Raw genomic sequence first — 11969 nt, 5'->3', positions numbered from 1 at the left:
TCTATCTAGACAGCATTGGTGAGCATCAAGGGGGCGTTGCGCTTTACGAGATCGTTATATTTTTGGGCGTTTTTCGAGTCAACGGCATTTTTAGATACACAATTCAGCTGAGCTGACTCCAAATCCTACTGTGTCGTCTCAATATCCTGTCTAGATAGTCAGCCTTTTAGTTTTTGAAACACACACTTCTTCGGTAACCGGTCCGTCCGCAAAATGTCTCCGTTCCGAGGAGTGATTATACTGGCGCAAATTCAGCTCATGCATTGCATTCATCTCAGACTCAGATTCATATAGCGTCTAGCTCGACACCCGAGAGCTGCAGCCGTGGTGATTTAACCTCCTCTGAACCGAGAGCAGACTGTCGTCGACCGGAGGTTTCTCGGGGTTTGATCAGCGCTATGGCGGAGGCTGCAGGGACATCGAGTGAGACGATAACGGAGACCGTTCAGACGGGCACACCGCCTCCACCGCAGCAGGTACTGTGCCCTAGATACCGTACACACCACACGAGACACACTTACACCATGCCAGTCAAGAACTGGGACCAGCGGCTCTCGCGGTGAACTGATCGTTTCGAGGTTCGCACTTCGAGGAGTTTAAAGAGACTGACTAGATTCCAGCATGAGGCCTGTTTAATAAACAACATGTTCAGTTATGATCACAAGTTAACCCACATCACAACATAAATCCACCTGTAAGTCTCCACTTAGAGATATTTTCCCGGCAGTCTTCAGGTTAGTTAATACAATTGTTATTGTTACTGCCGTAAAAAAAAAAAAAAAAATAGAAAATTGTGAACGCTTTTTACCACACGGGGACTTTTACAACATCTACAACCAGAAAACAACATGGGACTGTAGTACTTAAATAAACTACAGCTGCTAAATTTTTTTCCTTTTTTTGCCATTTAAAATATAATAAACATTAACTAAAATAATAAAACATGTTTCAGCTTGTTCCCAAGGTTACATTTCTCATTTTCATTTGACTTTATGCAAGTTACTTAAAAAAAACTGTGCAGGCAGTTAAATTCAACGAATAAATAAAACCAACAAAACTTCTAAAACTTGAAAGGACATTAAAATGGATATGAAAAATATCTATATATAATAATAATATATATAACTTAATATAATTGTTTATAAAATTTGTAACAGTATGTTAACCCACTGTTTTATGTATATATGTATGTGTGTGTATTTATGTGTGTGTGTGTGTGTGTGTTTTATTTGTACATTTATTTTATTTTTTATTTTATTGTTTTGGTAATTAAATGTCCTAATTACTGTGAACACTATTGTCTTCATAGGTTCGGCCAATACAATATTGCTACAAAATGGTTAAACCATAATATTAAAGGATTACCTTATTCCTATACCATCATGCATGGTATTTCCCAGTGAGTTACAGAATGCATGGTACTGCTGTGGTGTATCTCTAGGAGATTGTGTTGCAGTACATAATAAGATCTCATGTTCATTGATTGTGGCAACTAACACAAAGCCAGAACAATGGTTGATGTTATAAATGTTGTCATCATCATAACTATTAATGTTTACCCGTAGCTGTCAAAATATTTAATACTGTCACTAATATTCTTCATTGGCTTGGTGTGCTTCCAGGAGGGCAGAAGCCTGACCATCAAGCTCAGGAAAAGGAAGACGGAGAAGAAAGTGGAGTGGTCCAGTGACACGGTGGACAATGAGCATCTGGGACGGAGGTCTTCAAAGTGTGAGTCTTGTTTTGACTTCATATCAAATCTTGCTCTGAATCGATTTTTTTAATGTGTCTATTAATTTCTTGTATAAAATGAGAATCTGTCTCATACTTGAAAATAGTGCAGGACAGGCAGATCTGGGCCAGATTTGAAATAGATGAGCTTTTGAATGACCTGCATCTGCTCGGAGCTGCCTATTGAACGCTTTGTTTCTTGAAATAGAACGTCCTCTGCTTATTTGCTTTTCACCTTCTTCTACAATGGCTTTGATGTGTTCAGGTTGCTGTGTTTACGAGAAGCCTCGACAGTTCGGCGAGTCTTCCTCGGAAAGCGAGGGTGATGATGAGGATGGCTGTGGAAGCGCGCACTGCATTCTGGGACACGGGAGAAGAGGCCATGAACAGAGGGAGGGTGGAGGGAGCACAGCGCCCCCTAGCTCTGGGGGAAAGAACCCTCACTAGCAGTTAAGGGCGAGTCGGTTTGGAGGAAGGGTAACGGACGGCGTGGGCACTAGATTCATAATCCCTCATCCTCACTCACATCTGATTACATCACACCATCACTGGGTGTCAAAGCTTTTTGATGAATGAAAGCTTGTAGAGCAATGCAATGTGATTCGTTTTCTCCTCTGTCATTAGTTTAATGACTCGAAGAAGACTAAACCTTTTTTTGTGAACTGAATGCTGGGGAAAATATATATTTGTTGTTCATAGGACATCGGATTTTATTTCTTTTGTAAAATCTATATTTATTTCTTTGCGTTTCGCAACTTGATCTTACCAGTTTTGTGTCCACAAGCAACATTTTAATGGAGTTACACCTTAAAATATGATTCTGCAGGGTTATAGCAAACGGATTTAAAAGGAATAACTGCGGTGTATAAAAAGGAATTTTCTATCAAATATAATTTGCCTTGCAGTGTCTCAATTCTAGCAGCAGTACTTCTTCATATCACTTCGAGCGTAATATGTGTTGTGTGCTGTATTGAATTTAAAACATGGCAAGTTTCAGGAACTCAGCCCTTTGGGTGTTTTTATTTTTATTTTTTACAAGGGCGCATCAAATCATCTCCATCAGCCGTCATGAGTTTGATTGAGTTATAGTGAGACTCCCCTTAGACAATCAGACTAGTCAGAGACTCGGCATCTAGGTGCAAAGATATGGATGTGTTTATAACTTAGTGAAGTGGACTGAGAAACATCTGTGATGCTGTGATGTGAATTGAGAACGCCACCTGGAGCATTACACAACACTGACAGCAGCTATAAAACTGAAGAAATAGTGCAACCAAATATGAACACTTGCTGAAAATTTACTCAGGACATCAAGATGGATTTATTTATTCATGGGGACAGATTTGGAGAAGTTTAACATTACATTACTTGGTCACCAGTGGATCCTCTGCAGTGAATGGGTGCCATCAGAATGAGAGTCTAAACAGCTGAAAAAACATCACAGTAACCCACAAATAATCCACACAGCTCCAGACTATCAAATTACATTTTGTGAAGTGAAAGGCTGCTTTCAAGCCACTACTAAGGACTAAAATATGAGACCATAATCCACTGAAAGTCATCTTGCATGAACCAGGAGAGAAATATGCACAGATCAAGCACTGTTTACAGGCAAAAACTGCTAAAAACTGTTATAAAGGAATATATTGGTGAATTTCGATGTAGGAGAACAACAAGAGAAGGACTTTTTCTTACTGGAGAAAGTGTTTTTTTTTATGGATTATAGACTCATATTTTGTCCAGAAGTGATGGTTTAATTTTAAAACACTGACTAATGATGGATTTGTTTCTTCGTAAATGTACAGCTTTTCACTTCAAAAAGATGTTCACTGATGGACTGGGGTGGTGTGGATTACTTGTGGATTATTTAACAGATGTTTGGACTCTCATTCTGATGGCACCCATTCACCGCAGAGGATCCAAGTGATGTAATGCTACATTTCCTATGAAGATACAAACTCATCTAATACTTGGATGGCCTGAGGATGAGTAAAGTTTCAGCAAATGTTCATTTCAGGGCGAACTACTCTTTTAAACAATGGAATTGATCTGAAAATGTGTAGATTTGGTATCTCTTCCATTCATTCTCATGCCTTATACAAGATATATAACTATATAACATGTTTTGTGTGTTATATAGAAGATCACCGTGACATGTATGGTGCCTCATGTTATCCTAGGCACTATGGCTGCTTTTATTTGGCAAAAATTGCTGTAATGTTGGGAGCGTGCATGCCATCAGGATGGTGTGTAGTAGTTTAACTCCAGCTTTAAGGTGTAAATGGATTATATGTGGTATAAAGAGCGTGGGAGAGTGCACATAACATCATCTCTCCACTTAAGGCCCATACAGTTTACAGTTGATCCCCATCAGGGCCATCACTGCAGTCATCTGCCTTCCGGCATCCACATGCATCTGTCGTCCCTTTACTGTGAATGCACCTGTATGTACAAAGCAAAGGTCATAGAGTGGATTTAACATGAATAAAAAGATGGTAAATTATGTTGTTTATATCTATTAAATGCTTAATGGCAAGCTGATTGTGTTTGTTTCTCATCCTGATTCTGTTCAGTCTTTATGGAATGCACATTTATATAATTATTCAGTTGATGCATTATTAATAGAGTTTAGGAGCTTCAGTAAAATATTTTTCAGAATTTAAACATGCATTACACTACAGTATAGAAGGGAGCTGTGGATTGATATTTACTAAAATGTATAAAATGGAAATTTCTATAGTGACTTTAATTTTTCATGGTCTGCTCTGCTCTAAAATATATTATTACAACATACTATACTATATATATATATATATATAAAACAAAAAATTAAAAACTGGAAGATAGTCACAATTTTCGGGACTACTTGAGACTGATCCATAACAGAACAAATCTGTGTCCACATGTGCCCTAATATAAACATACATACTCCAGACATGATATATGGGAAAAGAAAGTTTATTTAAGGTGTAAGGACCATTAAAGACTCAGTGTGCAGCACTTAAGAACAGCAGATGCAGATCTCACACCCTAGATACATCCATCATTGAGTTGCAATGCATTTCACTCTACAGCAGACATTTCTATTCACAGCTGTCTGGTTTCAGCAGTGGCCCGCACTTTTCAATGGTAATGAACATTTTAAAGAACCTTCAAAGGTTACACATTTACTTGCATTGCTTAAGGTTGTATGTAGTAAACCAACAATTCTAGCGCTTAAATAACGGACATGAACAACCTGGAAATGTATAAAGCAGTACTACAAAGAACAAGCCACTCACAAATAATTCATTGTTCTATAGGATCATGCATAGATAAAATGCTAGCTGTGGAAAACATTGAGGAAGAGAAAGCTATTCTTGCGAGCGCGAGACACGTTTGTGCAACAAAGCATTGGATATTAAGCTGTCAGTACGCAACTGTGCAAAATTACTTCTAATTTCTTTACACATAATTCCCTGTGAACTGGCCGACGTACCAGACATTATGAGGCACAACAGATATAATCAACTGAAACAGAAATGATGCTAGACTCACAACACAATTACAGTTAATGTAACGGAGTGTACATAAATATACCTCAAACACAGAGTGGTTTTAATGATGTAACCCAATGCACAAGTCAGATTTTTATAAACGCATTCTATGAATGAAAATAAAAGTACAGAACAACATAAGGTTTGCTGTATGCAAAAAGTGTCCAGTTCCTCTATAATTGCCTTCAAAAAGTACACTAAGACTGGAATAATGGAGCAAATTAAAGATGGGCGACTCAACCCATTAAACAGCAGAGGACACAATGCAGATATAAGCAATCCAGAGATGCTGTTAAGAGGCCACACTGAACTAGGAATAAAGTGACACATGCAGATGTGCAGTACACTCAACGTGAAGTCACAAAGCTGGTAAATCACCATATAAAAGGTAAAAGTAAAAACTAGCTTTCAGAATCACACAGTATTTCAGTGCAATTCCCTGACAATCCATCACCGCTGGTTTCTCAGTTCTGTACATGCTTCGTCAGGTTTATAGATGGCAGATGTTATGTTGTAGTTTTACACGGCCACTTCTCCTGCTGGGGTGCTACATCAAAATAGTTTTGGGGAAAATTTAAATTACATTTTAAAGTGAGCAAAAAATGTCCACTGGTGGAGAGAAAGAGGTGCTGGTATATTTAGGGTGCTCTTCAATCGCTCATGGGGAGCTGTTGGTGGTCGTGTTGAAGTGGTTAGATCCTCAATGAAAGATTTTGGTACTGGACTATAAGGATGTCAACAACCTGTGACAGAAGCGAAGAAATTGGTTATCATTGCAATATGAGAAAAGCAAGATATTTGTGTGTTCTACTTGGAGAAAAAAACATTCCAAAACTAAAAATTCTGCCAAAATTTATTCACCCTGATGTTGAACTACGCTGGAAAGAATAGTTTTAAGTTAATATTGATTCAAATCTGGGACTGTCTGTAACAAAGTTATCATATAACTTCAGGGTTATGGGCAATCGATGATGTGTTAAAGATTGCAAACAAAAATGTATGTGATTATTATTATTAATAATAATAATAATAAAAAAAATCACATTAAAATTAGAACAAATCAGTAAGCTTTGTGCTTAGTAACTTTTGATATAATTTTTTTTTTCAAATGTAGTCAATTTAACAATTAAAATCAAACAGTAAATATTAAGTACTTCCAATTTCAGTTTTCAGCTAAATGAAAACTTTGGTGCATCACTATATGGGTTAAACAGATTTCTCCAATGAAAGTCTTTATTTTCTGACACCAGCACAAATAAGAAAACCGGTTCTGTGGGCAGAATACACTACTTACCAAAAATAGACATTCAGCTCCTTTGTGTAACTCCTTTCTTGCTTTCATCAGCTGTCTGCTGTGGCTCATTCTGCTCCCAAATGTCGTTCTGTTCCTCCTCGCTCTCTCTGACCTCTCCGTCAGCTTTCCCATCATCCCCCTCTGCCGAAGCCTCGCTCTGGCGTACACTGACAGAGATGACCAGCGCTTGCACAATACCGTAGACAAACGCAAACAGCAGCAGGTACTCCTGTACCACCCACAGCAGTCCGGCCATCCCAACAGACGACACCAGAAACATGGCCATCCCATGGAGCCACAGCTTCAGGGCCCCCTGCACCCCCAGCACGTCCAAAATGAACTTGGTCGGAGGAGATACGGTGGTCAGGAAGCCCACCACAAACAAGTCAAAGAGGTGGCGGAGGAAATTAAAGCTAATATCGTAGTGTTCAGGCACGATTTCCCACGTCCACGAGCGAGAGAAGAACTGGAATGCAGATTTCTGTGGCGTGGGGGACGGAGGAGGCGTCCCATAGTCTGATTGCCCGTCGACTTCATCGCTGTCCCATGTACCTTCACTCCATCCGGCACATTTCTGCTTGCGGAGCGTGGTGGATGCTGACCACCGGGGCCAGAAAAAGTATCTGGATGGAAGCATTCGGCTCCACCAGCGCGAGGGGCTTTGGGCGGCTACTTTCTCAATCCCAATATCAGCCCTCAGCTCTTCAACTTCCAACGGCTTGATAGTCTCCTCAGTCTCCCAGAATTCCTCAGTGATTGTCTTTTGGTCCTTTTGGGGGTTCTCGCCCCTCCAAACCCAGGCAGTAAGTCCCCATAAGCCCCATCTGCTTCTAGTCTGAATCTCCGTTGATGGGGGTTTTTCAGGTTTGGCATTATTGCCCCATGAGGAGTACAGATTCGCTGGACTGACCCACCCCCAAACTCGCCCTACAACTCCGGTCATGTCTGCACTATTACTTTATAATGCACAAAGGAGAAAATTACAATTCTATAACATTAATAAAAAAAGTGTCCGTGTGCGGGGGAAAGCTGATATAATTGATAACTACAAATTAAAAGCTAGGTATATCATAAAGTAAATATTGTATATCATAAAGTACAGATAGCTCTTAAATCTAATTATATAGATATTAAAGTGTCAAAAAACGACGTTGAGTGTTGCTTTAAGACGACATGTAAAGTTTACACTGCCACAAGTGTCAGAAGGCATCTAAACAATGAGACCTCAACAGACCTGTATTAAGGCGTGTTTGTATTAGAGCAAATCAACCAGAAAACACAAGGCCACACCCGTGCAGATAACTAGACGATAGGAAGATGTATTTTTAAATAAAATGATAAAAGACAACTTAAAAATATTATTGCGGCATTGGGGTAACGTTTATTTTTTAGCTCTAAACGCGTTTTCCTCGGGCGAAACGACGTCTGTTAGCATGTCTGAACTAGCCTAACGACTCCACAACTTCACAGGCGAAACTGTGTCGATGTCGAAACACTAGCGACCGGATCAAACATACCTGCGACCTCAGAACTTTAGTTTTGTGTGACTGCAGTAAAGACATGCAGTTATATCTCCCAGACATCAGTCTCTCTGCTTCAGTTGCAAAAACATTCGAGTTCACTTATCGAAGCCAGCTTCACGTTCCTGTTCACTTGCGCCCGGCACAAACATGCTTTAACTTAAACCGTTTCAGCACATAAACAGCTCGACGCCGTGCGAAAATACAGTCCAGCTCAAGTCCAACAGACTCACGGCGATCTGACTGAGATAACCTCACCAACTAGACTGTCACTGTGTAGAGAACGAGCTGGTTAACGTATCTAGCAAAGGGACGTCCGGCTCATTCCCGCGAACCGGTTCCTTCAAACGGTTCATATGAAGGAACCGGTTCAATCAATCAATTCAGTGATTCTTTTATGTTATTATTAGTGTCATCGTGTGCCGTCATATTGCTGTTCTTTACAAGTATTTCGTTGCGTTGCCAACGAGTCACCGACGCAACGATATCAGGTTTAGTCAGAAAGCTTTTAAATTGTAAGCGGAGTATGCTAATGTGCCATTCCAAATTCTAAAAACCACACTATAACCTTTAGTTCGTTTAGGAAGAAAAAGAAACGCTTAAAAGTCTCTTGCAATCTGTTCTCGGAGCTGGAGTCAGTGGAGATTCATTGAAAAGATCCGACTCAAAAGAACGATTCGTTCACAAATCGGGCGTCGCTACACAATTCACAACCAGTTACATGATGTCATTGCTCCCCCAGTGACCTTCGCTCTGGAGATTTGTGACCCTCTGTGTAAACCACTAAAGGCTGTTGATTTCCAAAATGTGGTACTTTATTTGATACAAAACCGGTAGGCTAGCAGCAACAAATATGAACATGGCTAAAGTGAGTCAAGTACAGTGAAGTCAAATATGATAGTAGCCACGAGTAACGGAGGGGACCCGTTTCCATAATAAAAGTCCTTCGCTATTTCTAATAGCAGAAGAAAATTCTAATCTACTTGCGATACATTTTACACACACAAAGAAAATTCAGGCTTACACACGGATTCTTTTTTATTAGGAGAAACAAAAAAAAGTTACTTTCTCAAACTGTTCTGAGAATGATATACAATGACAGTGAAACAAGTGTTCAAGTAATGATACACAATACTACAAAGCTTCACAGTTCAACATTGTGCTCCAGACCGGTCACCACAACTCTTCTGCCATGGCATAAACATCAGCCCTTAAAAGAAAATGAGTGAATTAGATTACAAATGGGGAAAACAAGTGAATTCATTGTCTGTCTGTGTTTCAGTGCACCGCAAGAAATTTACTTCATTGAGTTTCAGTGAAAAAAACAACACACTCATCAACACCCAACTGTAACCCAAGTTAATTTTCAGGAGCTGTACTTACAGAGCAACAGGTCTGTGCATTCACAGGAATGTGCCCATCATTGGCACATAATTCTGCCATCCTTTCAACCTAAAAAAAATAAAATCCAATGTTACCTATATGTTCTTCGTAACAATACACGATTATAATCAAATGCTGTGCTCAGTAATGTGAATAACTTCATGGTGTTATCAGAAACTCTAGTCTGTTAAATCATCACTGCACATCACTGATAAAATGTCTGAAATGCTGTTAGGACAACCTGATGTAGCTTCATGGGCTGGAGACAATGTCCATATCAGCTTCGAACTCTTCGCTGGAAACCTTGAAAATAAGCATTTGTGAAAAACAAATTGTTTGAGATTGTACATGGGCCACACATGCAAAGACAGAAAAAAATACAACTTCTTACCCTGTAGTCATGAACTGTTGCGATTAACCATTTTGCTGGAATCTAACCTAAAGGTTAAAAAGTTTAGACATTTAGAGACATCCAAGCCTCTACAAACCAATCTCAAGCTGTAGAGCAAGTGTTCAGTGCACTGTGAAGATCTTCACGAGTAAATCAGAGACTCTAGTCTAAGGATTCATCATTACATGCAATAATAGACAAGACCAATTATTCATGGTTTCCTTGTCATAAACTAGTTCTTACCAATTGGTTGTCAGCTATTGGTTGGTTGACATCAGCTTCCTGGGAACATCTCTTCTTCCCTCCCAATCTGTAATAAAGAAAACCTTAGTTTAACATTTAGAAAAGGTCCAAATGACTTCTGCTCCATCATAAGCTATCCAGCATGTGTTCAGTGCACTGTGAAGATCTTCACGAGTAAATCAGAGACTCTAGTCTAAGGATTCATCATTACACACAATAATGGACAATGAGATGATTCCTTTGAATGACCATTTATTCATCGTTTCCTTGTCATAAACTAGCTCTTACCCATTGGTTGTCTGCTATTGGTTGGTTGACATCAGCTACCTGGCAACATCACTTCCTCTCTCCCAATCTGTTTAAAAAAAACAAACCTTTAACATTTAGAAAAGGTCCAAGTCACTTCTACTCCATCTCAAGCTGTAGAGCATGTGTTCAGTGCACTGTGAAGATCTTCACGAGTAAATCAGAGACTCTAGTCTAAGGATTCATCATTACATGCAATAATAGACAACAGGGGGTTTCAATCTTTAAGGGTCACAGGACCCCAAATGGGTTCAAAAGGGACTACGGTCCTAAAGTTTAAAAGGCAGCTATATATATATATATATATATATATATATATATATATATATATATATATATATATATATATATATATATATGCGCAAAAAACACTTGTACTGATAAAATAAACAGAAATTTGAATCATCTTGCAAATTTTCTTTTTTTTTGCAGATTAAGTTTTACTAACTTTTATGGTATTGTAAATGTAATTATTAATCAATTGTAATTTATTATTTTAATTGAACGCATTCAATTAAAGGGTCCCGGACCCCAGTTTGAAAACCCCTGAAGAAAACTAATAAAACAGCTGTTGTCTCATACTTACTGGGAAACTGCTGCAGCTTCGGCACATTATTTGAAATTTGGTCTCCCAGAATAGTTCAAGTAGATATGATCTGCAAAACATTTACGGTGATCTCATTAAATCATAGTCGCTCAAGCACATTGATCTGTGAACTCAGAAGATCACGAGGGCGAGGCCACACTTGCCAACGTCAACGCCGCGTCGGCCTTTCAAAAAAAATATAAACAAAGTACTAAACTATGTTTTAGGATATATAATATAATAACATTAAAATAAAAATTAAATAAAGGCAAACACCATTCACTGTTACCTGTGGCACTGCAGCGTCCCCAGAAGGGAAAAGATCGCACAGCGTGCAGGAAACGATATTTAACAGGGTCCTAATGCTGCAGGCAGGGTAGCGAAATATCTGCCTGAATGAAAATCTAAGCTTTTTTTCTGTGTGCGCGCGCACACACACACACACACACACACACACACATTTTCTTCTTTACACTTTTTTTTTAAATGACCGTTTTTATGACTTCGTTTGAACTGACAGATGGGATATTTGTACAGTTAAAAAAACAATTATCACGCCACAGAAATATTTAAGTATACATATTTAACTAATAACTGTTCATTAATCAATACATCAAAAGCCCAGTCATACAGCACGCGGTAGTAATAGCTGGAAATTGTATTATTTAAAATATATGATTAAGCGTTAAAGTTAAATGTTGTTAAAGAAAGTCTGCAGGAGGAAAACAAACATAAAAATACGAAAAAAATATAAAAGTGTTTAAATATTGCCCTCTCTCTCTCTCTCTCTCTCGCTCGCTCGCTCGCTCGCTCTCTCTCTCTCTCTGCTAGCTATGTTTGGTTGCTAAGCACAAAGTTGTGCGTCGTTGCCAAGAGGAAACGGAATAAATCTAATAAATAATTCTAAAGATTTTTTCTTTTATTTACATTTTTAGAGCTGTAACAAGAAACTCTAAATCACAGGCAGGTGCTGTGGGAC

General features: G+C 38.8%; 2 protein-coding genes, 2 long non-coding RNA genes and 4 other non-coding genes across 8 annotated transcripts in view; 2 read left to right on the top strand and 6 right to left on the bottom strand.

Moving 5' to 3' along the window:
* LOC132145572 (uncharacterized) overlaps positions 1–11969 on the top strand; it is a 229446-nt gene that overhangs the window by 196846 nt on the left and 20631 nt on the right. The gene's annotated exons all lie outside the window — the stretch shown is intronic.
* Positions 157–4033, top strand: LOC132145562 (E3 ubiquitin-protein ligase PPP1R11). The gene is made up of 3 exons (XM_059556682.1): positions 157–476; positions 1623–1731; positions 1997–4033. The coding sequence occupies exons 1-3, from the start codon at positions 399–401 to the stop codon at positions 2176–2178; spliced, it is 369 nt and encodes a 122-aa protein (XP_059412665.1). The 5' UTR covers positions 157–398; the 3' UTR covers positions 2179–4033.
* Positions 4674–8428, bottom strand: LOC132145559 (uncharacterized). Its single transcript, XM_059556678.1, has 2 exons — positions 6562–8428; positions 4674–6010 (listed from the first exon to the last, which is right to left on the bottom strand). Exon 1 carries the CDS (start codon positions 7502–7504, stop codon positions 6575–6577), a length of 930 nt encoding a protein of 309 aa, XP_059412661.1. The 5' UTR covers positions 7505–8428; the 3' UTR covers positions 4674–6010; positions 6562–6574.
* On the bottom strand, positions 9102–11363 carry LOC132145571 (uncharacterized). The gene is made up of 8 exons (XR_009434485.1): positions 11280–11363; positions 10991–11060; positions 10387–10453; positions 10099–10165; positions 9856–9902; positions 9706–9767; positions 9465–9533; positions 9102–9291 (listed from the first exon to the last, which is right to left on the bottom strand). It is a non-coding gene; the product is annotated as an uncharacterized LOC132145571 (long non-coding RNA).
* Positions 9603–9667, bottom strand: LOC132146135 (small nucleolar RNA SNORD52). The gene has a single exon (XR_009434876.1). It is a non-coding gene; the product is annotated as a small nucleolar RNA SNORD52 (small nucleolar RNA).
* On the bottom strand, positions 9975–10041 carry LOC132146131 (small nucleolar RNA SNORD52). Its single transcript, XR_009434873.1, has one exon. It is a non-coding gene; the product is annotated as a small nucleolar RNA SNORD52 (small nucleolar RNA).
* LOC132146134 (small nucleolar RNA SNORD52) lies at positions 10244–10310 on the bottom strand. Its single transcript, XR_009434875.1, has one exon. It is a non-coding gene; the product is annotated as a small nucleolar RNA SNORD52 (small nucleolar RNA).
* On the bottom strand, positions 10531–10597 carry LOC132146132 (small nucleolar RNA SNORD52). The gene has a single exon (XR_009434874.1). It is a non-coding gene; the product is annotated as a small nucleolar RNA SNORD52 (small nucleolar RNA).

The sequence above is a fragment of the Carassius carassius genome, chromosome 8 (genome assembly GCF_963082965.1).
Source record: "Carassius carassius chromosome 8, fCarCar2.1, whole genome shotgun sequence".
In the NCBI taxonomy this organism is placed as follows: domain Eukaryota; kingdom Metazoa; phylum Chordata; class Actinopteri; order Cypriniformes; family Cyprinidae; genus Carassius; species Carassius carassius.
This window is presented reverse-complemented; position numbering and strand designations above follow the sequence as displayed.

Coding starts and splice junctions, on each gene's coding strand:
- LOC132145559 (XM_059556678.1), bottom strand. CDS start 7,504: ATGACCGGAGTTGTAGGGCGAGTTTGGGGGTGGGTCAGTCCAGCGAAT.
- LOC132145562 (XM_059556682.1), top strand. CDS start 399: ATGGCGGAGGCTGCAGGGACATCGAGTGAGACGATAACGGAGACCGTT. Junction 477..1,622: donor CACCGCCTCCACCGCAGCAG/GTACTGTGCCCT, acceptor GTGTGCTTCCAG/GAGGGCAGAAGCCTGACCAT. Junction 1,732..1,996: donor GGGACGGAGGTCTTCAAAGT/GTGAGTCTTGTT, acceptor TGATGTGTTCAG/GTTGCTGTGTTTACGAGAAG.